At 38.6% G+C, this 26,715-nt stretch overlaps 1 protein-coding gene across 3 annotated transcripts in view; it reads right to left on the bottom strand.

The window, feature by feature from the left end:
* RMDN2 (regulator of microtubule dynamics 2) overlaps positions 1-26,480 on the bottom strand; it is a 48,484-nt gene extending 22,004 nt beyond the window's left edge. The window contains exons 1-7 of one of the 3 annotated variants that reach the window (XM_063328823.1): positions 26,352-26,480; positions 25,319-25,785; positions 17,614-17,809; positions 17,215-17,317; positions 15,108-15,168; positions 1,849-1,924; positions 77-154 (exon numbers count right to left, since the gene is read on the bottom strand). In XM_063328823.1, the coding sequence (XP_063184893.1) occupies positions 77-154; positions 1,849-1,924; positions 15,108-15,168; positions 17,215-17,317; positions 17,614-17,809; positions 25,319-25,773 (969 nt within the window). In that variant the 5' untranslated portion in view covers positions 25,774-25,785; positions 26,352-26,480. Of the gene's footprint in view, positions 1-76; positions 155-1,848; positions 1,925-15,107; positions 15,169-17,214; positions 17,318-17,613; positions 17,810-25,318; positions 25,786-26,016; positions 26,060-26,112; positions 26,328-26,351 lie in introns of those variants that run through there. The other 2 variants (XM_063328825.1, XM_063328826.1) reach the window with 2 other exon arrangements.
* Positions 26,481-26,715: the final 235 nt, after the last annotated feature.

Below are 26,715 nucleotides of genomic sequence, written 5' to 3'. Positions count from 1 at the left end.
TCCCACTACTTAATTTCAAATACACTATCATTTTTCAGTATACTCAATTCATATATTAGATAAAAAACCAACTTACTGAATAGCACCATCTTCCATTTAGGTAATATAAAAAAGGATCTTGAGGCTTAAGTTCAATTGCTTTGTCTAGGTGCTCCTATTAGAAAGAAAATCAGCGTCACTTTAGATGTCTGCTTGGCAAGTGTGTTTACATTCTAAGTTTGCTGCAAATCGTAAACAAATTCAAAAATTCTCTTCTGCTGCTGTTCTTTTCTAACAACCTAAAAATATTTTAACTAACAAACCCCTTCCTCATGGAGGGAAACCACAAACAAAATTATTTAGCAACTTTGCATACAATGCAAGAAGGCATGCTGTATTTAGAACATGACTAAGCAGCTCTTAAGTTCAATCAAAGACTTCAAGAACTTTTGTCTTAAAAAGACAACAACTTCAATTAAATTAATTTTATTTACAGTTAGTATTAGGAAACTGTCACACACCAGATCAGTGAGAAAGCAACCACTCTCTTTGATAGATCTTACATGCCAGCACCCATCACTGAAGCATAGTCTCTTCCACCTTGGAATGTGACTGCCCCAGTGAAATGGTACGTGACACAACAAATTGTTATTATAACGTGAAATTCAGAAAATAAAATGTTTCTGTTTATAGTGAAACCATAAAACCCAGAAAGTATCTAATGAGGTGCTTCTTCCAAAACCATTTTCATTACAGGTCATGACTATCTTTTCTTCCTCTCTTTAATTTACTAAAGAAAGCTCTAATTGCTCAACCTGAGTTTGGGAAAAAAAAAAAAGTTATTTCACTCCTAACGACCATTTGCATCTCAAAATAAATTTCACTTCTAAGGTTTCATTTTTTCCCCGCCAGATATCTTTGGTTTTCTAATTAAGCCAGTCACCAAAATATCTGAATTATACAGATCTAAGAGCTTATTATTCTATCATTTTGTCCACAAACTATTCAGATCAGAGCTATGTTTCCATGCTATTCTTTTCTCAAATCCTTAACATTTGCAAATGATTCACATGGATTTCAATAATTACTTGTGAAGAGGAAAACCTCGCTGAAAAGGCTAACACTGCTAACACTGTGGGCTCTTTTAAACTCCATCCTTAAACAACTGCAGCACTTGTGTTATTTGTCATTTTCCCTTCGTTCCCAGCTTGTCCCAGCGCTCGGGGCTTAGCTCACTTGGCACAGCTCAGATGTAATTAACGCTCTCTCATAGGAAAGCTCTGCGACGCTCCAAGCCCTAACACGGACGTGATGTGAGAGGAACCCGTCCCGGGCATGCCCCACGAAGCGAAGTGGAACACGTCTGCTGCCTCTCACTGACAACCAGAAAGCGGGGATGCCGGCTCGGAGGGCAAGGGATGGAAAACGCCTAAGCAATGCTGAGGACAAGCAGGGGGAGAGTAGCACATGTAACACAAACTGGTAACTCTAAAAAAACATAATTATCTTTGAAAAGACAATGTTAAAACAAGTATTACTTCTTAAGGGTGGCATGAATGATGATTGCTAACTGTGTTAGTTCATCACTTAATATTTCATGTGTTTTTATTTTCTAAATGGAATTATTACTCCCTTTTCCTCCCCTCCTTTGACTACAAAATAAACCAAAAATTTTAATGCTGTTCCCAGAATCCTACTTCAATTCTTATATTTTCTAAACATATAATCTAACTTTTTCACATTAACATTGGCACCAAAATAGACCTGTGAGGCTGAATTACTGTGCTGGAAAAATTGGTCTTTGACACTACATAAGGAAATAATTTAAAGGAATAGCTTAAGAAAACCCAAAACCCTACAAAAACATACCTTAAAGAGATAACCATTCCTGATTTTGTTTTGTACACTTTCAAACTGAGACATATAGCCACACATAATTGCAAACCTGAGAGGGGAAAAGAAAAACACACACACATACTTTTCATGATTTAAATAAATCTTTGAATCAAATTACAAAATATTTCAATACCTAATTCACAGATTAACACCTGATTTTTTTCCATCTTGGTGGCTGGATAGAAGTTTGGCATGAGCTGTACATATTCAGGAGCAGACAAAAAACCAAAACAAAACAATAATGGAAACATGAAGAAGTTTAAGTGACACTGTTTGGGCTGTCAGTGAAGTGAAAAAACAGGGATTTCTCCTTCAAAATTTCTACCATTTAGTTCAGATTGTGACATTTCCAGAGTGGCTCCAGCATTGACAGCAGTTTAACTGGACACATTGTGCTCTGCGTTGCAATGCACTGGGAATGTGAACACCGTCAGCCGCGGTACCTCACCCGGGAAGGCAAATCCTTGGGGTGCGCTTCGCAGGAAGCTGTGCAGACCTTATAAATCCTTCAGGGCCATTTTCTACCCTTCTCAAGCACCCTGGTGTACTCCTGCACTTCTAGCATCCTTTTAATATCTTTAAAATTATTTCAAAACATACACACACATTCTGCTCTAACAGGATCACTACTGCTATCACTAACTGCCTATTGCTAAGATTATTATTACTATTATTATCATAAACTGGGGACACTGACAGTGACAAAAGAAATGTAAGATCTATTAAAAATTTGTATTGTTAAGCAGGTATAACTGAAAATATTTTCAGAGGTCCCTACCAATAAAGGTTCAGGTTTCCTAAGCAACACTATTGTCTTATTGACACTCCACCTAAACTTCTATTGCTTTTTCTTTATTACTTCAACAGCTATAGAACCTACTATGCATAAGGAATTTTTTGCGCATATGTCAGTTGTACTTTCCTTGGATCTATTTTCGTTGGCATTAAGACAACTTTGCATTTCTGTATAAAACTAACAGCACCACCAAAGATATATTTAAGCAGCATAAACTAATACAGATGATTTCTCTATATTTTTCCGAATTTTACTTTTGTATTAAACATTTTATAATGCAATATCAAATTAAAACAAAAATTAATCCTAAAAGAGGGAAATCATGTCCAAGTCCAGAGGAAAACATAAGAGTTATGCAAGAAACTTATCGACTTAATTATGGTAACAGACCCACAATCTGTACAGCACACACAGTTTTTAAGCATTACTAAACCTCAGCTTTCTTGAATTTCTTTATATAATGTAATTATTCAAGCTCCAGTGAACGCTCATTAAATTGTCACTGCTAATATACCTAAGTAAATTACTACGTTGCTTACAGTTATACCTAATGGTTTTAGGTTAGAAATACTCATGCTGCAGGTTAATGCATTTTTAGTCAGTACGTGTTCCCAGGTAAGGCATGCGAGTCAGCATAAAAACAGTAGTTGAATTTAGTAAGAGCTCCAGACAGACTGTCAAACACTGTTGAGCAGGATGTTTGTTGTGACCAATGTGCACTGAACAAAATCCGGCTAATGGCACCACTACTTCTGACAGTTAAAGCTGCAGGGGGAACGCATTTCATATGGGAACGAGCTCAAAGAGAGGGAAAATGCAAGGGGCGGGGGTCAGGAAAGTTCAGGTATTTAGAAAGAGGGGGAAGGTACTGAAAACTTTATTAGGCTTAAGTAACTCAGGCAACATTTCCCCTATTCCCTTCACTCATTAAGTGCTAATCAGATAAACTCAGCATACCATAGCTAAACGGATTGCTGCTACAAAAGAAAACAATGAAAAGCGAACAAGCTAATCCAGCATCTTGCAGTGTTTCCCTGTCTGTGCGTGACAAGAAAGAGGGCCTTAGTTTAAACCAGTTCAAAGAAAAACTTCTACTTACAGCTAAAATCTCTGGGGAGGAAAATCCCAGTAAAATTTAAAAAAAAAAAAAAAAAAAGAAAAATAAGCTAACCTACTAACTTTAAATACATTTTATTTTTTTCAAGGAAAAAATAAGAGTGTCTTTCATGTATTAGCAGCGTGTTTTTTCTTTCTATTTTATACTTTAGAATTGGGCTAGGCAGGCAATTGGTATAAATCAACTATTTAATTTTTGGAGTTCTACGGCATTTCAGATACAAATTTCGTTTCTAAAAAAAAAAAAAAGGTAAAAAAGGTTGTTTTTTTCCCTGAAAATAATTTTTAGGTGTTTTGATGAATTTTCAAAAACCTTAAAAAACACAGCAAGCTTTATTTTCACGGATGCAAAGGGTAACATGAAGAAAATGCTCAGAGAAACCGTGGAAAGGACTAACTAGGAACGCTCCCAGCTGGTTCTTGTCGTTCAACCCCGAAACCATCATTGCAGCTTTGGGTCCCAGCTCTGGGCGAAGCCGGCAGCCCGGGGCAGGAGCGGGGCGGGAGAAGCCGGGCTGCCCGCGGGCCCTCGGGCTCCCCTCTGCCTTGTCGCCTGCCCCATCTCGCGGTGACAGCCGGGCACAGCAGGCAGCCGCCGGGACTTGGGCCTCGCACTGTTTTGTTTTGTTGTGTGTCCCCCCCCCCCCTTTTTTTTTTTTTTTTTTTTTTTTACATTGTCACCTTGTGAGCTGTTAATAAAAACTATGGAGGGGAAAGAAATAAAAAAAAAAAACATACCACACAACATTGTGCAAATATCCTGTGAAATGGGCGGAACGTAATTATCTTTCGTTAGAGCGAGTGACACCAGTTTTTCTCACAACCGCTGCCCACCTTATGCCTTGTGAATATTAAGATTAAAATACCACTTACAGTACCTTCACAGAGAAAAAAAGAAGAGAAAATTGTACCAACTAAGTGCGGCAAAGAAGCGACCTAACTGCTGAGCTAACGCTACTCCTGGATAATGTAAAAAAACAGCCACAGACATGTTCATCTAAATAAACATAACGATCCTAGCCTCATTGGGACAGAAACGGTACTTCTGTTAACGTGAAAAAAATCGTATTTCCAGGTGGAAAAAAAGTTACTGAGAACAGTGTAGAAGCACACAGGTTTATCATTCACAATTATACTCCTTTTCTAAGCACAAACACAAGCAAACTAACTCAGTAACAAGTGAGCACCACGTCCCTTTGCTACAAACAATGTCACTGAAACTCAAACTCCCAAGAAACGGTAGTTGTCAGAGATGGATGCCAAGTGCTTTCATGGCCCTCATGTAGCGGGATCCAGATCAAGGTGAATTAATGCTTTCCCTTCTGGTGTCATAGAATTTCTATACATACTCTGACAAGATAAAACTGTAAGGTGCGTACTTTACCTGCTGCAAAAGGAAGAACAGCAGGTTGATCCAGCCAGTTTTATCAAGTATGTTTGCAAGCAACTTGAATTTGCATACAAAAAAAATACAGAGAGATGCTACCAACACTTAGACTCTGGCTTGTCCCATATGAGACGGATTTACAGAAAAGATTTAAAGTCTCAAATCAAGATTAAGCCACATTAGGTCACTCACCTACAGCAAGTTTTACCTTTTCCCTGACAAATTTCACAGGGCCAAAACCAGAAATAATATGTATCTTGTTTCTTGCCCTTCTATAAGTCCTTCCATGTATCCCAACTCCAAAAACCCTCTTATTTCACGCAGACTTTGGAAACGTGTGGGTACAGAGCTCACATCTAGCAGTCTAGGTCTCCCTTTTAGCAGTCTAGTGTTAACAGGAAAGTTTTTCTTAACTGTAATTGGTATGACTTTGTGAATAGAAGGAGAGTTTGTGATATTTACTAATACCAAAGAACTTAATTCATATGTGTCACACCAATCTGTCACTCCCTTCTCTTCACCCAAGACACATTTGATGTGTAAGGTAGTATGAGAACAGACTAATGTGTGGGTAACGCAAGAGGCCCGGTGAAAAAAAGTTAATTTCCATTCCAGTTCTAAATGCGTTCTTGTGTCTCCCCAACTCTGCACAGCACCAAGTCCTGTGCATCCCATCTTATTCCTTTGCCACGGACTCCCTCACTCCCCAGTTTCATGCGCTTACATATTCTGACAGTCTCTGCAATGCAGCCAGACCCTCAAGCTCACTTTTTAATCTGACTTCAACGAGGTATCAATTCCTATGTAGGGAGATTTTACAACTTATGTTACTGTTTATGACTCCTGTTGCATTACTCTTGCAGAGATCAGTTTTGCATGCTTAAAATTGTATCCGTTTCCTACCATGATTATGTCTATATGTCAATACGTCTATACATATATGTCCTACCATTATATGTCTCTAAAAATGCATCTGATTAAGTTTCCATGGAAATGTAAAGTATCAGTTTGATATCACCTTCCTCATGGTGGTGAGGGTATGGAAACCATAGCTAAGAACGTGAAAGACGGCAAATCTACAAAGTAAAATGCACCAAGGTGCAAAGTGGAGTGTTTAGGTAGGAATTTTGTTCTTGTTTTGTTCTGTTTGTTTTTGTTTGGTTGGTTGTTTTCTGGGGTTTTTTTTCTTCTTGGAATACAACTTAGACTACATTGTAGAAATTGGCAGAAATACAGTTTTTATATTAAAAATTCACCAGAGTACTGAAGCTGAGCTCCAGGGAAACATCAGATGTAGCACACACTTTTGTAGGTGAAGCTCACAAAAGCATGGAAAACAAACCCACATTTTAGTTAAAAAAAAAAAAAAAAGTACAAAAGTAAGGACATGTAAGAATTCTGTCTTAATAAATTATTGCAATACATACAATATACTAAAATAAGGAAAAATACTGATGTTAATGCATATTCACAGAAGCTGACCAGTAAAACATGTGGATGCCATGTTCTGCATTTCTGAGGCTGTGGGACCTGCAACTGTGTTAAAATTTGTGTTACAGAAATTTAACTTTTATAACGGACGTTTTCAGTCATTATAGCTGCAAACGCAATCTTGAAGAAATTACCAGGATATAGTCTTCACAAATGTGGAAACAGACTGAAACAGCTTTCAGAGACAGCAACACAATAACTCTCCTCAACAGAAACATAACAGGGATCACCAGGTTGCCAGTGTTCTTTTCTCTGTGACCGTTCTGACAAAAAGCTTGCAATGAATAGACCTTTTTGCATTCCAAACCTACCTCCTTTGCACTTGCATGAGGATGCTGCAGTGTTTCACCAATGCACCGCTATTTCAAGAACCTTTTCCCTGGGGATGCATCATACTCCTCCTCACAGGCTGGACTACAGACCTGAGCTCAGTCCCTTGCGAAGGGCTACTGTCATGCGGGTGCCACCGTCTGCTACCTCCCTTCAATGGGGAGGGAAATGTGCACCGAGAAGAAAGATCAACAGATGGAGGACGTGCAGAAGGGACCACAAACACCCTGAGGCATTGCAACAACATTTCTGAACTGAAATACTCCACTGACCTGCCCTGTAGAAAACAAACAAACAAACAAAAAAAAACCCCACACCAAACCCAACCCCGCACTAGATTATTTTTTTTTTTGGCACAGAAAGTGATTTTTGTCATATCTAATCACTAACCCCAGCAACGACACAGTCCTAATGCATGACTTTCCACCACTCTCTCATTTAAATGCTCTTTTATCAGAAATACACAAGAAGCTACACATCCCTCTGATCCACTTACTACAGAACAAGTTACAGCTTCTCAGAAATGGCTTTGGAATTTGCCTTTCTGTATTCGAAATTTTAAATTATTTTTGCCAAAATAATAAGTAACTTAAAGATAATTCACCAGGATTAAGCATAATTAACAACAAAGATTGATATAAAACTTTTAAAGTCATCCTGTGAGTCAAATACAGGGCAAATAACTACTAACCTGAAACCGTTATACCGAGTTTTGACTGAAAGCAGTATTTCTGGACAAGGTATCAACCCCTAAAAAATAAGGATGATAGAAACAGATGCTTGTAGCATGTAAGGTATCTGTCTCTTCTAAGTCTAAAGAAGGGATAATTAAGGGCAGAAGGTTAAAAAAATTTACTTAGAAAGATGGTATGAATTCAATTTTAGAAGTTTCCAGTAGTATGCTAATATCCTACAACATATTCTATAATTTTGAAGAGTTTTGTTTCACTAGAGAAATATTGTTATGCCATCGCACCCTACAAACGTGACAAATTATAATTCTGCTACTGAGAGTACACGCCATTCACTTTTTTTGTGGGAAGTTTGTGTAAAATCCTTTTGCATGTACATGCCACTTAACATAAAAGTTCTTCTTCCATAAGAACGATGTTTTTCCTGCTTCTGCACAGCTTCCCACATTTCTGCAAAATAACCAAGTTGTATGGGTTTAAGAACTTGACTTTATCATGCTGGGTTGTAATATCACTTAATCTTAAAAAATAATCCCAGAGAAACTTAATCCCGATTGGGTCAAAATAGTAATTGACTTAGGAACCATCTTCTGAGCAGTTCTTTATCCTATTGTGAGTGCTCACAGGACGCAAGAGTTAAAAGTTTGTACATTTCTGAGTACTTTCTTTGTGTAGAAACACAACTTTCCATATTTCTGAATACTTTGTACCGCTCAAGTAATGCAAAACACCTTCTGGCTAGATACTCCACTATTACGTACAAACCTCCCTCTCAGTATCTTTGCAATCTCTACACTTTCTCACTGAAATATGTTCTACCTGGGGCTATCACTTTCAGCTTTTTGTATACCAAGTGCAGCAAGTCCACTGAGAAGTGCAAGTCATACTAGCACACCAAAGAATCCCTAAGCATTAGTTCTAGCCCAGGCACAAGCTCAACACAAAATTATATGTGAACATAAGGGTCAACATGACATATTTTGAATTAGTCCTGGAAGTGAATAACAAATCTCTACAACTACCAACAGCTAATACAATTTCTATGATTATAACCTTCTTCATTTTCTGGCTTACTAATACAGGTCAGCCAAAACACCAAGTAAGTGGTAATTACTCATGTCCTGAATGAAGCTAATCCATTCTCTTCCATAGTGTTCCCTCACAGTGAGACACTGTCAGCTCTGGAACAAGCTTCCATGGACAACCCTGGCGTTGTGAAACTTGTTTCTGTGCTCCTGAGTAACTCCAATATACACGACAGAAAAGTCTCGAGGCAGCTGTGGTTCGGGGGAGTCTTCACTTAAAATTACTAGGTTTTCACTTGATAACTTCAATCTAAGTAAGGCACGTGCTATATGACTCCTATTAGCGGGTACGTTCTATAGAGTAACCAAAACTTACCAGCAGCACTAAGTTTGTTTGTGGTGAACAAACCAAAGTTCAATGCAAAGAATGATCTTTCTAAGTAAATATCATTAATATTGGCCACATCTAGTAACCTTTCAGTTGTTTGCAAAGCCTGTAACAAATCCTCCTCAACAAAAAAAGGAGGTGCAGGGTTCTGGGCAACAGCAGAGAAGCCTTCTAGACCTCTTCCAAACGCTTGAAGAAAAAAAGAGCAACAAAACACCTCCAAACATAAAAACTCACTCATTTGGCAAAATAACTTAGAAGTGATTGTTTAACTTTAAATAAAAGCTCTATTAATACTCCTCTACATTTTGCGTTTTCTGTTATTGTAAAGTTTTAAAGCAGTGTCATCCAAAGCAGCTCTCATAGCACTTCCTATTAAAACGTGGATGCCCCATGGTCCAAGAGGAGATGTGAGGATTCACAGCTATCATTTGGGAATCACTTACACACAAAAGGATTTTGTTTGGGGCTTGGTAAAGACAAGAAGATCTGCAACTAGCTGATGCCAACTTTTGCATGCGAGTTCCTTCCTTGAATAATTGACACCAGCTGAACAAAGCAACAAGTCATTTAGAATATTTACTCTGCCTCTCTTTAGGGTAGTCACACAAATAATAAAAGGTTACAGCTATGTTTTTCCTTTTCAGCATTTCCATTTACTTTAGTTTTTTAGAGGTCACCATTCAAAAAAAATTGAAAGTTTTTTGATCTCACTGGCAACTACAGTATTAAGTATGATCACATGTTTTCAAAAATCTGGATTCAGATATGAAAATTATTTGCAGATGTGGAAGTTCATTAGCAAAACAAACTGACTACTTCAAGATATTTTGCTGTGTTCTTTCTGCATATATTTTATCAAATTTAATTTGAGGATGAATATTGTTTACTTGTTAGTATTATGATCGGTAAGTTGGCCAGTTTTATTGCTGATATATTTTATGATATGGTTTTATTAAACAATATGGGTGACCTACTAAGAAGATACATGGCATATTTTTTTTGTTCTTAAATGAAGTAGATACGAAAAGTAAGGCAACGCAGCTGAACCCTGGGCCTACATTAGCAAGAGTTTGCTCATGAGACCATTTCACTAAATTCTCCTGGTGGAGACAAAAGAGACATTCTATTTCCCAGACAGCTTATAACAGTTCCACAAAACAGAAAAAAAACTGCTCTGAAAAAAGGGGTGTTATTGCCAGTATGATTCGGCCTACACTAGGGCTTTACTGGAACAGTTATGTCAGTCAGGGTGTGACAAAAGCACATGTATGCAGTAAACGCCTTTCAAGCAATAGGGATAAGCTTGCAAAAGAAACTTTCAGAGAGGCCTACTACCTGTTTGACTTGGTGTACATTTCTAATGAAGAAAACTAAACCATAAAAAAGTGCCATGTTATAAAAAGTTCTAGAGAAGAATTATTAAGAGACAATATTCAAAAGCACAGCAGCGAATAACCTTTGTGATGCAGAGGAAAGGCAGGAAATAGTTTTAAAGACTAATCCAGCTCCAGTGAGGTGTTCTCTATTGACTTAAAAATCCAAAAGTAATTGACCCCAAAAGCAAAAAAAAGAGCACACAGCTAAGCTAGGGATATTGGATAGGTATTAAGGATATGGATAGATGGACGGATGGATAGATGGATCTTAGAACTGGATGGCATATTCAAAGAGATATATATAAGAAATGCTAAATACACCCCAAATTGCAACTCACAGGAGACATACAAGGCAATAAGAAGAGGTTCTATAAATACAGCAGAAGGAAAAGAAACATAAATGAAAGTACCAAACAATTAAGCAATGAGGAAAAGATGACAAAAGATGAAACCAACAAGGCCGAATTCGATTTCTTCTTTACTTATATTTCCCCTACCCACCAAGGGTTAACTGTAAGTAGAGAGCAAGGAACAGGACCAGAAAAAGAAAAGGCCTATCATTTAATCCTCACTCACTTAGTAAGCCATAGTATATTAAACAGTTTAACAGAACATTACAAATAACGCATGAGTTGACAATATAGATACCAGCTATATCAAATGTGAGTTAAAACCTTAGTTGTGCTGATAGGAAATATCAAAACCCCTCAGAAATAAGAAAGTACAGATAGTAAGAAATCAACCAAAACTTGCCTTAGGCAAGGTCAGAAAGCCAGCTTCCTCATCAATAGCTAATACAGAACGAGATAACTTTTCATGAGAAAGGAGAAAACTGTCTAATGATCCGGTGGGTTTATCTTACGCAGGCTAAGATTAGTTACCTTACATAGCTTAAGAAAATTTTATGTTGGCGGTGAGATTAAGAGGAAGGATTTTGGTCTGAGACAGCATTGCTTTCACACTGAGCTTGCATTCATGCTGAGTTTCTCGTCTGTGTATCTAATCTCCTATTACAGTCAATGCAGACCCTGTTCAATTCACAGGATCCCTGCCTGGGCACAGGTGCCTACCACCACTGGAGATGCCCTAGGGTTTCCAACCACTTCCAGCTGCTGGCCCAGAAAGGTACAGACCCCCAAAGGTCCTGTGCAATATCTACCATGCCATGCAAATATCCTGGCACATGAAATGGCACATGTTGCCTATTAAACATTAACTCTTCATTTCCTGTAAGTGAAGGACAAGTCCCTTGCTCACATGTAAATATACAGTGGAGAAAGTACATTTAGGTGTCAATCTGGACTTGGGTACTGCCCTTCATCTCTGACCTTAGGTAGAACTGGTATGCCATTCTTCTTTAAGTGACCACCTGCTAGTGATCCTAGTATTTTTGTATAAATATTTGTTCTATTTTTTCTTTTAAGTTTTGTTTTCACTCTTATTATCCCTTTTAACTATGGATTTCATATTACTTTCACATATTATTTCTTCATACCTTAATTGTATTGCACTGTTTTCTGTTGACACACAGTCCTATCTATTTATGATTTTAGGCAAAATTCTGTTTGCATACAACTTTGAGAGCGCAGTTTCTACAGGGAAGATTCCCTGAAGTCTTATTTCCTGTTCATGCAGATTAACATGTAAAATATGTTTAGATAAAGTGGATAAAATTTGCATCAGCCAGACTCAAACAATCCAGATCTGACATAGCGCTGACTACTAAAATCTCCTGGGCAATATGGAAAGTCCAGCAGTAAGGGAAAAAGCAAACACAGCTGCTATAGGGAAAAGGGAGAGGGAGAGGACAGAGGTTATGGACAAACCAGCCTAACCCAAAAGCATTCCAGGATTCTCTAAGTGCAGAAGCATACAAAAAGTTAATGCAAGTTTGTCATGAACAAACAGTATCAAACAAAAATATTTTTATTTTCTAACAAGATAAACAAGCTTGGAATATTAGAGGAATGCAACAAATGGGATATAGCTGACCTTAATGTGGCCTTTGACTTTGTCCTACCTGATGTTCCTCAAAAGCTAACCATGGAAATATCATTTAGATTAAGTCACTTGTAGATAGTTGTAGAACACGGTTCATGTGAACCTGAGCATCATTATAGGTACTCCACAAAGTTGTGTGCTGGGTCTATTATCTTTCAGTAATTTCATTAATGAAGTAAACAATTTAAAATCCCCACAAAACAACAAAACACTTTTAAAATAAAATTGTAATCTGGGAAGGGATGCAAGCATTTACAAACCTAAATGGCCACAACAAACCTGAGAAATGCTCTAAAATCAACATGAAATCAATGAAATGTGTATAAAGTACTCTACCAAGGAAGTAAAAAGAAATGTACAGTTACAAAACAAGTCCATCTGGTTAAGCAGCAGCACAGCAGAAAAGGATCTACGGGAACTACAGACTGAACAACAGTTGTCAGTCTAGAAGAAAACAATAAAAATGTCTCTCTGGAGTATGGAAGTCCATTCTGCCCAGTGTCCAGAGCCTCAGAGGCGCACACCCAGCATGGAGCATCACACTTTAAAAGTTATGCATCAAGTCAGAAAGACATCAGAAAAGAGAGGCAAGCAGATAAAGTATTCAGAAAAATATGATACCAGTCTATTGAAATCTGTGGTGTCCATCTACATCACTAGAAAGCTACCAGTTCAACAACAACTGATAAAACCCTCACATTTATTTGCAACCCAGGTACAAAAAGCATGAAAACTGTAAACCATACAGAAATCCACTGCCTGTTACAAGAAGCAGTAGCTTACAAAACATAAGATTTTCCTCTTAAACCTCTCAAATAGGCATTTTGAGCTAAGCTCTGGAACACGTCTCCTTGCACTCATAATTCTTCCCTTGCTAGATGTGCCTGCCAGTACAGGATCTCACATCTGAAGTCCAGCAGACCACCTACATCTCCCTGAACAACATGTAAGCTTTTATCAGCCTATGTTCTGCCAGTGAAGTTGTATTTATACTAGGAGATTTTGTGAGTCTCATGGGCTGGGGAGGAAGAGAGTGGGGGAGGAAGGGGCAGGACTTGTGCTTGCATGTGATTTTGTGGTTGTTCATACACATAGCTCTAGCTGAGAGGGGTACACCAGCATTACCCTGAAGAAGTGACCATGGCCGTGGCCTGGCAAACAGCAGAAATGGCTGTGAATTTCTTTCAGCAGGTGTTCAAGCTATATGGGCTTCAAGTCACCATGCACTGAGGAGTGATGCTCAGATGATCCTCTTCTATTAGTTTTGCTGCCACAGTGGCAACTTCCAGCTGATAGGAATTAACAAGCAGCTGAGTATGGCCAAAAGCAAAGACTCCTGTCTTAAATTGCCACATTACAGCCACCTGGGGCCTAGGCTTCACTTCCAGGCAGGCATCATCATTACTTCCAAGATAAGGAAGGAAATGCAAATATGTCTGTGATGGTGAAGCTTAGTCAAGATTCCTGCAGCACATCAATTGTAGCACTGTTACAAAGCGGGTGTTTGGCACTAGTTGTTATAAATAGAAGGAAAAAAAGAATCATAGAAATATGGCAATGCTCACAGGAACGCAGCGTGGAACAATAACATTGCCATCTTTGAAGTTTAGGAGAGAGAGAGAGACCAAGCCAGAGAGTCACCTACTTAAATGAAAACATCTGTGTCTAATCAAGTATCTAAACCTGAGCTAGCTGACATGTGCTCCCTTTATTGGCAATGCAGATATTGTCAACTGGAGAAATTCTTCTCACCCTAATGCAAATGGACAAAATGGACTCAAATGAACTGCACTCCTGAAGTGACTGCTTCATTTTAGATTGTGAAGGGAGCCTGGGATAAAAGGATTTGGTTTAGATATGTAAAAGCAAAATCTCACTCTACATGTGTAATGACAGTATTAATGAAGAACATAGAAATCAAAATAGAAAAGCTAACAGTATTAGAAAAGAAATCAGGAGTTCAGTAAAATTGATTAATAAAATAGTAAGGTGAGAAACTACCAGCTAGAACTCAGCAGAATTATCTTTTACCTGATAATGTTGATTTGAAAAAAAATATTTACATTTGCAAAGAGTTTTTTAGTCCTGGCAAGGTCTACAGAATTAATCCGAGGGCCAAGCTTTGATATGATAAAACAAAAATTGAGAAGTTAATTGAAACTTCCATAGTCCTCTCATTGTCTATTTTTAATTATTAGAATTTAGATTATTACAAGTAAAAGAAAGGGCAAAATACGAGGTCAAATGACATTATTTTGCCAAGTGTTGAAAGAGAAGGTAAACGGAAAACTACGGCTTCTCTGAGCAATAATATACTGGTTTAAGCAAATACTCCCTTCTACATTTCATGGTATGCACTGAAGTACAGTTACTGAGTTGTTTCACGTGCTACAGTAAATGCTTCACAGCATACTTTAATGTAGCTTTTAGCTGCAACTGATGATACTGGAGTTCCATAAAACTATGAAAAGATATTAATGAATAATTATTGAAATTTATGTCAGACTGCAGCATGATAAATGTAACTTGCTGTGGGCACTATGTAAAGCCAAAGACAGTTGGGTTTTTTTTGCTGGATTTGATAAATACATATAACTTCGCAAAAATGCACAGTTTCTCAAACTTACCACTGATGGCTTTCAGCACTCCTGGCATCCAGCTGAACAGCTTTTTCAGCTTTAATCTTTCCTGTAAACGGAATACAATATATTAAAGGATTTATTGTACCCTTTCACGTTTTAGGCAACTCCCAAGAATGAAGCAACCTGATATATCTTAGCTGCAAAGAAAAAATTGCTTCCTGCTCTTGTAAACATCCTCATACGTATATATATAAATATGTCCATATATATATATGGGTGCAATTTTAGTATTTTCTCTTAAAATCCAATTCAGATGCAGCTAAAACAGGGAAGGATTGGACTGGACAGACAAAGGAGGCCGTGTTGTCTGTAAGACTGAAGACCCTTCTGACAGGTTAGAGAAGCACCTGTCAGAAGAACCAGCAAAGCTGTTTCCTGTCTTGGGTATGGGAATAAACTAGTTGAATTTCCTTTCCAGCACAGACTTCAACAAAGTTCCACTTTTAACCGAATAAAGATGACAGTAGGTGATTTGATCAAACCCATGCTCCCAGTAAGGAGCTCAGATGAGATGCTTGCTGCTTGCAAAGTCTCAGCTGCAATCAATTAAGCCACACTGACATTTCTGTATTGCGAGTTAACTTCATAAAAACAAAGAACAGCATACACAGTCCTCCAACCCAGTGGAATGAAAAAACCCATGAAACTACTGCCAGCTCTCCCGCAGTTTCAATCCCTCTGCACCACTTCCAAAAACTGAGATGAAAAAGGCTGCCGCCACCCACCGTTTCATGAGAATGAGCCAAACTAGGCTGGTTACTCAACACCTAAGACCCAATTTCATTCCATCATTCTTTATCTCGCCTTGTCTTTTGCTATGCTATTATCTTTCATCAGCTGAAGCTACATGTAAATACTGGTAAAAGCAATGGATCCAACAACAGAGTTCACTGTTGTAATTTAGTTTGTGTCATGATCCTCACTGCACTGGGTGATCTCCATACAAAGAAGCCAAGTTGCTACTAAAGCAAAGACCATATCGATTAAGTAGCTAAGACAGTGCAAGTCTTCATGAGTATTTAGATGACAAAAGGACCTTGGACAAGCTGAGATTGGCTATGGAACATGTAATGACAGCACAAAGGCATCTTTAAAGACGACAAAGGGAAGCCGAAACTGATTTGTCAGTGATGTTGTCACTGCTGACAGAACAAAGAGTAGAAAATGGGAAAATAGTCACAAAAGACAACATAAACTCAGCTTGGAATCCACTTAGAAAACCTGAATTTGGTGCAGCAAAAAAGGGAGAGGCAATGGAGGAAGAAAGGAGAGAGAGAAGTATTCCCAGATACGGGCAAAAAGGATTATTGTAAGAACAGTGTGCTGGCTGGAGGAGAGTGACACAGGTAGAAAAGATGTAGGTTTTATTGTAATAAAGAGAAGGCGGCCCAAAACAAAGAAGGGAATGTGAACTGTACCTCTAGCCAATATGCACTCAGACAGTGAAAGAAAGGGCAATGCTTTTAAAAGCAACAAAGAAAGAGCGCTGGGAAGAGGAAAATCAGAACCCTGTTGCGGTTAAGCTGTCAAACAGGACACATGGGGAGAGATGCCTGGAAACAACATCTATTGTCACACATGACTTCTGTTTCTGGTCAACAGTTTTTCCAGATTCACTAAGTTTCACCACCACCATCATCACAAAAGAGGCTGCTGATACGCAGGAGCGCTCCTTTGCCACAGGAAAGCAGAAAAACAAACCTTGACTTTGCCTTGACATTTATTTATTCCTCTCACTCTCCCAAAGATATAATTAAGAAACTGCACTGACAGCATCTGTCTTTTTTCACATTCTGTATCCATCTGATTCTCAACAAAATACAGGATTTTAAGGCGCCATCCAGAGTCAACAGCCTTCAACTGTGACCCACAATACTTATTCTTCACCAATTTTGTATCTCTCCAGTGAGGAAAGAATGGACTGAAGTTGTATACTGTGGCAGTTTATTGTGCAAAACATTATTATTACAGTACAAACGCTCCCATTTATTGGATTGTAAATTGCTTGGATCAGAAAACTTAACCATTAAGTTCTAAGTATGTTTCACTACATTCAGATGGCATTTTACAGAAAAAATTTTCCTCTGCTTACCATCAGTAACGTATTTCCTCTTCTCCTCAGCATCAGTAGTCAGCTCAAATAGATCTCCATAAGCACGTGCAACTCTCCAAAGAAAGTCCACACAGTTTTCATACTGAAAGTAGAGGACAGCAGGGTGATTAAACTGATCAGAATGTAATTTAAACAGTTTCCTTTCATAATGCTTAAAGCTGGTTATCGGAACACAGCATAAATAATAAAACTTCTATGTTCACCCACCTCAATATTGACACCACCGTGAAATATTTCTTTTTCACTGTATTTTAAAAATACACATGAAATTTCATCTTCCATTCCTGTGTGTGTTTTAATGATTGTATTAAAGAAGTTCTTAAAAGTAATGCAAATCATAAGTTAATGGCAACATAATATGAAGTTTACCATTAATACCTCATCATCTTTCTCAAGCAGCAGTCTGAAGCCCTCCCTTTTATCATCCTCTGAACCCTTGTGCAAATTGTCCACCTTCTGTAAAAGATTAAATAACTCTTCTTCTGCTGCTGATTTCACAATGGTATCGGGTGATTTCATACATCCCTTTTCTTCCTCAGAGTCTCCTTCAGAATCAGTATGAGCTGTAAGATAACTAAAACCACAGAAAATAATCACGATCTTTTCTAAAAATATCGGTAAAGCATTGTTAAATTCAAATGCAAAAGTCTCGGAGCACAATTTCTTCCAGTTGTCCAACCTTAAAGGAGTTTTTATTTGTGGTATCAAGCTTATTATTACAAAACCTTTATCTTCAAAGGGACAGCACAATTGTATTCCAAACATAACAGGCGAGTAATATCCTGCTGCCTAATACCACATTAAAAAATGTGGATACATATTAGAAACACATGTATCCTTCTGTTTCAAATGCAGAACACTTTAAATCATTTATGTGTATTAAGACATGCTCTGTAATCTTGAATAGGTCTCTTCAACTCTTTACCTCTATTTTTTGAAACTGGAATGAGCTTGCTAATCAAAACGTAAGTGCTATAAGAATCACTTGTACCATGTTTTGTTAAACACTTTTAAGATCTAACTATAAGCAGTAACATCACTTTTATCAATTCTTTTACTTATTTCTTTTGAACATTCTGAAGGTCGGAGTATCTGAAACTGGGAAAGAGCTTATATTAACTCATTATCCTTAGTGCACAAGTACCCAGCACAAGGCAATCAAGGACAAAGAAATATTTACAAAAGCCTAAATACCGTGCAGAGATAAGCAGGTGGCCTTACTGTCCAAAGTGCTGAGCATAAATTAGGGTCCTCCAATTTCATATAGGAGCAGATAAATGACATTATTTTTAAAAAGTAGCCTTTTGCTTATGTACTAAAAATGGACAGAAAAGCCTAAACTTCTGCATTTCCACTTTTCTGATGAAAAATAATAATGTAAAAGTATTAGCTGCCAGGTTCAGAGATTTTTAAAATGGTAACTAGGAGCAGAAAAAGCACACGATGTACTATACACGTTAAGGAAGTGAATAACTGAAGTAGGCCATGACGGTCACAATATATAAAATCTATTTTTTTTCCAGAAATATAAGCACTACAGAATGTTAGCAATCTAAATGGAGGTTAATAATCATGCTTTTAAATATTCTGTTTTCAATACATTGTTTTCAGAAGCAGCCAGAACTAAAACACGAGCAGATACACTTACAGCCTGTAAATGAACAAGTACAACTGCTTATCAAGCTACAGAAGTGGTAGATGTGGCATCACAGTTTCACTGCAAAAATCAACCTGGTAATATGGGAAAGATGAGTCAAAAATTTGGATAAAACAATACGTACATAAAGCATGTGCATGTGTTCAAACTGAAAAACAACATGTAGCAGAGCAAAGCAGAGCAACTTCATAGATTCCTACAGATTTGTTTTACATAATCTTGATACTGAAGTTGATGACACATCCTATGATGTATCCTGCAGAGTCTTTATTTGTAAGTCACCGACCATTTATTTTGGGTTTCTGAAGCATCTTTAAAAACATAGCATCTTGTTCTTCCATAGTTATTTTGAAGTGGGTACAGAGCTACATCATATATAGGCTGCATTTGTAAGAGCACTAACTTGGCCAAAAGCGCAAGGGATTAGGTGGGAGGGAGGCATCTTTTTGCTGCATACATAACCTAAATGCACAGATGGTTTGTGCAATTACTGACCTAAAATAAGGGCACTAGATAATATAAAGTGCAACAACCAAGCAGTAAAGGCAATTTCAAATTCCCATAAAATACTGCAACCATAACACTCCTTAGTTACAGGAATTTGGGCACTGCATCAAATGCTGCCTAAGCAAGTATATATGAAAGTAAGGAATCAGTGTTTGGAAGTCAATGTTGATGTTTTCATTTTTATCTTCGCTGCATGAACATCTGCTAAAATTTCTATGATCGCTGCTGTTCCAATGTTAGCAAACAGACAAAAGTGATTATTAGAAAATGTTACAATCCTAGCAAAAATATAAAGGCCAAGGCTGGGCTGACAGCCAAGCCCTGTCACTCCAAACAAGCCCAGCAGAGATTTCCAGCAGCAATGTATCAAACTGTCACGGCCAAACATCAAATTCATCTGACATCAGGTAAGTCACATGAGAATATTCACTGAGAGATTCAAATGGAAAAAGTGTGAAGTAGGTCACTATCTAACAAATGATGTGAACCCATACAGAGCTAATTATAAAATATCATGGAAGAATAATCTTTTTAGATCAGATCATACTGCAGCAATTCTTTCCTCTTCCCACCTCTCCTACAGAAACATGGTCTCCGGGCCACATTTGTGCTGAGAAACAGCAGAAAGGACAGGTCATTTCTTTCCCACTCCCTCTCACCTCCACCATCCTGGGAAATTTTCTCCTACCTCCTCTATTTCTCTGCTTTATGAATCCTCAGAGAATTAAAATGTGGAGCAGACCATCTTAAGCCTTGACAAGAATGACATAAATTTCAATTTACTTGTTGACTGCATGCTTTAAAGAAGGCAAAACAATACCTATAACACAACCTGTGGGAAGTGAAAAATACCAGTAAGCAACTTTTTTCAGTGTAAGGCAATGCCAGTAATTCCTAGGGACTGTAACAAACCATACAACCCTGTGCCTGCTGACATAGATGAGAAGACACCGACCTACACTAAGGGACAGGAGTTTCTGCACAACCACCAGAGAAGAATGCCATTCTCAAACAAAAGAAACAAAATGCTTAAAATCTCCTCCAGGTTTGGTTTGAAGTGAATAGTGTTTTTCATGGAAAGGACAGAAATTAATGTCCTGATACCAAAGTGTCCAAGGGAGTGCAAACAATTGCTAAGTGCTTAAGATTGGGCATGCCAGTTATCCCCAAGATGTATCAACATTCCTCTAAATTTTTTCTTTTCTTGCCTCAGAAAAGTAATTTCATAGTGCCTTCAGAGTTCTCTCTTCCTTGTCTCTTCTTGTTTGGCTCCAGAGCTGACATTGCTGCCTCCCGGTATTTTCCACAGAAAAAGCACCAAGGTGACAGCCAAGGGCTTCATGACTTATTTGTGATGAGTTTCCACCTCACTAGTCACACACCCCAGGCAAACTCCTACATTGCTCAGGAGTCACAGGGGTAAAATGACACCAAGATAATTCAATCAAGTATAAAACACTAAATATCACTTCAAACACTGTTGCAAACTAGGCATAAAGAATATTTTTCTGTTTTGTTTCTGATGACATTCATTTTCTTAATAGCTCTCTAAATTTGATCCTTATCATAACCAAAATGTTTTAAGCATGAAAACATAACATGTTAAGAAGGCAATACAGACTTTTAAAAAATAAACAGATAGGTTTTTTCCTAACAACTTGGGTAAGCTGTACTTCACCAATTTTAACTGAAGCCAGTTTTATTACAAGATAGGAAGTCCTTCCAGCTACTTAAGGACATAATAAGAATGTAACAGATATTATTAATATAAAACTACGGTAAGAAGAGCCTGATAACTGACTTAACAACGCAGCTAACAGGCTTATACATCTACTCATTCTAGAAAAGCATGTTATGAAGAGCAATGCTATAAAAAAGCCCTTCAGTACTAACACCAACGGAAGTGGAGATTCTTTCTAACACAGTTTAAAAACTCCAAAGAGTCTACAGGCTGATGACATTATTCCAAAAGGGAAATTTACAAAAAATGAGGAAGAGTCATTATGGTTTGTTTTAGAAAGATTTCATATAATAACACTGACACCTGCAATTTTACCTGGTATTTTCCTGCAGGAGGTTTTATCAGATGATAAACAGAAAAGAGAGTGTTTATATGTGATAAACACATTGACTGATATTTGAGAAAATGGAAGTACTTTAAAAATGTCTACAGTCAGTGCCAACTTTTTTTCACCTTTACTACAAATAGATTTTATTTAAAAGATAAAAACATGAGAATGTGAGAAGCAATGACCAAACAACAGGAGCCGGTTGGATCACAAAGGACTGTTCAAAGTTCAAAGAACAAATGGAAACTGCGCTGGAGATTCATCACACCGTGCTTAAGCTGTTCAGTAAATCCAGGCACCTAGTACTGCATTAAGAAAAAACTGAGCTACATGGTATAAAACAACACTGTGGTATAAATTCACTTTGCTGGTTCAAAAACTGTGTTGGATTGCCTGTAAATTGGCAGACAGTGGGCCTAACCAGGTGTCATCTGTTCACAACACTTTAGCTTTTAGACAGATCAAATATCATCTGTTGTCTCCCTGCCAACTTAAAAAAAAAATCACAAGCTGACACAAACACCATCTCATCCACACCAGCTAATTCAATAGAAAAGTGATTATATGTCACAGACTGATCTGGATCAAATTTGCACTATATGACCCAGCAGAATGCAAGCCCATCAGTAATGATAAGCAGCCCTCAAGGAAAAGTTTGGCAAACCAGATTCTTCGGTCAATTGAGGGTTCCATTGAAAACAAATGGGCAGCAAAAATAAATGAAGAAACGATAAGTGAAGTGACACTCAGAAGCAGGTAGGGAAAACGCTTCTTCTTGATGAATATTTAAACTATTTCAAGGAAAAATTATAAATAAAACATCTGTAGGAAAAGGATTTACTGCAGTGAATCTTTCTTGTAACTGATGCCAAATGTAACTTGGAAAGCTTGGATGCCAGGCCAGCTGAAGACTGATGCCAAACATGACACTAATGTCAGTGGTTCACCACTGCTGTATCAGGGAGGAAACAGCTTTAAAATCACAAAGAGGAGAATGAGGGGGCACTCTCCATCCCAGGTGATCATCAAGACACAACTTATTGTATTTGTAAATGAATGAGTGCTTGTTACACATTCTCAAATGTTAAAGATTGAGGTTTTCCCTAGTAAATGGTGGAAACTGAAACAAACTATTAAGAACAGAATACAGAAAAGCACAGACTAGAAACCTTGGCTCTTTACCATTCAATCAATGTCCCGTCCATTCAGTGTATCTTCCATTCAGCCTATCTGTTATTATGTAAAAATGTATCTCGTTTATTGAAAAAGCATGTGATACTTTTCCACTTACAGAAATACATAATTTTGAAAGGCAAAATAGGAAGCTTCTCTTCCCAAGGTGTTGAATAGCAACAGTGACATTGAGAATATGACCAGAGCGGATCAAAGCAGTGAGGACCACATAAGAGACTGCCAGCTTCAAATACTTTATGGAAAAAACAAAGTAGTATAAAAAGCTATTCTGGAAGAAGTTTACAATTCTGAAACCATTGTAGTCATCCAGCACAAGTTCATAAAAATCTTAAGATTACTTTATCTGTCAATTTCCAGCATCTACCCATTTGTGAGTTAAAACCAGAAGAGCTTAACGTAAGCAAAATCCTATCTTCTAGATCATGAAAATACTGCTAAGGCAGTGAAACACGTTGCATGTACTTTAGATAGGATACAGAAAGTGAAAAAATGTTTAATCTGTAACAAAACTATTTCTATACTGCACAAACTAGCAACTGAATGCATTATTGTGTGTGGAATTCACCTCAAGAGTATAAAACAATGCACATTGTATTATACCTAGAGCACATGAAGTGTCTCATTAACAGAGAAAAAAAAAAGTGGTGGTGTTGTCTCTCATAGCAAACTCTCACAGAATATGTACCACTGTCATTAAAGTTACACAAAACCTCATAAAAAGCTATATACACTGCAACCATACACACATTAGGATTAACAACCTATTTCAATTTGCAAGGGGAAGAAAAACAAATACAGAAAAAAAAATACTTCAATGAACTAAAATTATCTTAAATTTAGAGAAGGTATGCAAAACAAGCACCTCAAGTACATGGTGTCAGTAGGAAAAAACCCACCTCTTTTCAAAAGGGATTAAAAATAGCATTGGAAATGCATATACCCAAATGACTAACACTATCTATAACCTTGAATTATCTTCCTTCCTTCTGACCGTATACAAATACTTGTCAGAGAAGGCCTCTCTTAAGGACACAGTCAAAGCTCTTGCACACTATAATCACTTGTATTGAATCATCTCATCAGCTTCTTCGTCACACAGAAGAACACGAACAGACAAGTTTCCTTGGTTAGTTCTCAAACAGCAACACAGCTCTCCTAACCAGAAAATGGGATCTTCTCAGATGCCAGGTATGGAATAACGCCTATATTGTGTCTGTGAACCTGATGATTCATAAACCGGTCCTTTAGCCTTATCTACATCTCCAAATATTTTATGCATAACGTAAAGGCCAACTAAGGCACATAATAATAAAGGCAAACCAACTAATGGATAAAACAATCAAACTAATAGAACTGAAATGTTTCTACACCATATGAAGGGGGAATGTCTCTGAACACCCCTGCCAATACTGAATACTTCAAGAAAAAAAATAAAGAACTAGTTCATAATAGAATGGACAGGTCTCAAAATATGGTATCAAAATTTAAGACTTGTGAAGCATTTTGCTGGGATGTAACACAACAAGAAATTCTGCCCACAGAAACTGAAAATAAATGTGGAAGAACTCCTCAAAAATATAGTTTCATTAATTGTTATATGCAGCATGTTGCTGTGTTCAGAATATTACAGTTAATTAATATATCTTTAAAGAAAAATTGTGACTTAAGATAGGCAATTTACAGCCTACACTAGTAGGCTGTAATTTACTGCCTACACTACTACGTATAACATACTGAGGAGATGGTTCAAAAAACTTACTTGCTATAAACGTACCCTTATTGAATTGCATATAAGTACCTAATCTGATTATATCAAAACAAAGTTGCAATTACAGGAGAGTAATGTCATCACCATTTTCACATTACTACTGGAGGGTATATTAGGTAACATATGAAAAGACAAAAAAAAAAAGAGTCCTTCTCCTGGATTCCCAGTACATCTGATCCTTCAGCAAGTTCCTCAACTCATGCGTATAAACAACCCGATTAACCACAGTGGGACTACAAAACGTGATCAGAACTAGGAACTTTCTACCTTACTGAGCCTGTACCCTAAATCTCTCATGATTACATTTTAAGCCACCAGACAGTGTATACAACAGCAAATACACATAAACATACTGCTATTTGTACAGGTTGCATTTGGACGTAGCTTTCATAGCTTGTAACACCTTTATGCAGAACACTGTAATAACTCATCTTTAAGGCCCATAGAAGACAACTATCCCGAAAAGCACAAGAGCATTCATACAGTTTGAACAAACTCTGTCAGAGACATGAGACTACTTTCTTACTAGAAGCACTTTTAAAATCACGCCATTATTGTGAACTTTGCCTCTCATTGCATAGCTATGTAGCAATACTGCATCAGTTTGTTACCAAATGCACTTTTAAAAAATCTGTATTACGCTTGGCATTAAGCCAAGTTCAGCCACAGTGCAAATTCAGGGATGGTCACACAGAGTTTTGTCTGACAAAGTACTACTCTGAATTTTTGGTTTGTTTTTGTTGTTTTTTTCCCCCTGAATATAGAGAAATATAAAATATACATAAAACTTTTAAAGGGCTTCTGTTTACAATACAAAGTTTCACATAGGTAATGATGCAATTTCCACTGTATGTGTACTGTAGTATATAAAAAATATCATTGACTTACCCTCCTTCACTTTCGGCCTCCTCAGAGCTGGTAGTTTCTGTTGCACCAGAAGCTGTCTCAGCTTTTCTCCGCTTCGTTGCTCTGTGTGATGGGCTAATTCTCTGAACATCTCCCTTCCCTTGAAGCTCATTTCGAACAAGCTCTTCAAGCTTTGGAATAGCTTCTTTCAGAAATTTCACCTCTCTCTTCAGTTCGTCCACACTTAGTAGCAAGCCATTCAATTTTTCTAGTATCTGCAGTTGCCTTCCATGCAAAACCATTACTGCTCCTTGCTCATTAGGAGCTTCATTTTGCAAGCCCACAGAATTAAGCCTGTTACCTACATCTATGAATGCAGGTATACGCACAGCTGCACCGGGTTTTCGGATCTTACGGTACCAAATCAGCATCAGGCTTATTCCAGCAGTCCCTGCCATTATGCCCAGTATCAGTCCTTTATTTTCGAAGGGTGACATTTCTGCGCTCTCCTAAAATTGTGAGACAACAATAACAGAGTTAAAGATGTTTTTCCCAGTCTACCCAAAGGACTCTGCTTTTAAGTCACAAAAGTGTAGGCTAGAATAATTGGCACATGCTGCATACACAAAGTTACAATACAACTCTAGCAGATTCTGCAATGAAAAGCTATGTGCTATGACAGCAAAGACAAGACGGTTCTGGGTTTGGGGGGGAGGAAACGGGGGGTGAGGGGCACACACTTCTGCATTGATACGCGTGCACGACCGCAGCCTTCACTTTTAACCTTCCCCGCATCTTGGGATTTATTTTTTTTTTTTTAAATGCGAGAAACCCACATAATCTTAATTTTCCGCCGCCGCAGAGCGGCGGGAACCCAGGCGTCAGGGCCGCATCGCGGCCCGCGCCGCCCGCAGGGGTGTCTCGCCGCCGCCCCAGCCCCACCGCCCCAGGAGCTGCCGGAGCTCCCCCCGTCACCTCCCCGCGGGGGGACCGCCCGTCCCGCAGCCCGCCCCGGCAGGGGGGTGCCGCCGGCGGCAGCGCCAGCCCCGGGCCCGGCGCCGCCCCCGTTACGTACCGGCGGGCCGGTCCGGGAGCGTGGAGCGCGTTCGGGCCAGGCGCGGCGCCGCGCGGCCCCTCAGCTCTCCCGCCGCGGCACAGGGGGCGGCGATACCCGGATCGAGGGGGACGGGCCTCCGCCGCAGACGCCAGCCGGGCCGCCCGGGTAACAGGCCGCTAGCCTGTGGACGAGGGCGGTAGGCCGGGCCGGGCCCGCCCTGTAGCCCTGTTAGCCCCAGGGCGGACGGGGGGGCGGACCTCCGGCCTGGCCGGGACCGGAGCCTCCGGGTGTGAGGCCGGGTGGGCCGCAGCTGTGGGAATCCCGCTGGGCGGTGGGGGCTGGGGGGGGCGTCGCCTGCTGCACCTGCTTCAGACATTGCTCG

Source organism: Chroicocephalus ridibundus, chromosome 3, assembly GCF_963924245.1.
Source record: "Chroicocephalus ridibundus chromosome 3, bChrRid1.1, whole genome shotgun sequence".
Taxonomy (NCBI): Eukaryota; Metazoa; Chordata; class Aves; order Charadriiformes; family Laridae; genus Chroicocephalus; species Chroicocephalus ridibundus.
The sequence above is the reverse complement of the archived record's forward strand: the minus strand, read 5'-3'. Positions and strand labels throughout refer to the sequence as shown.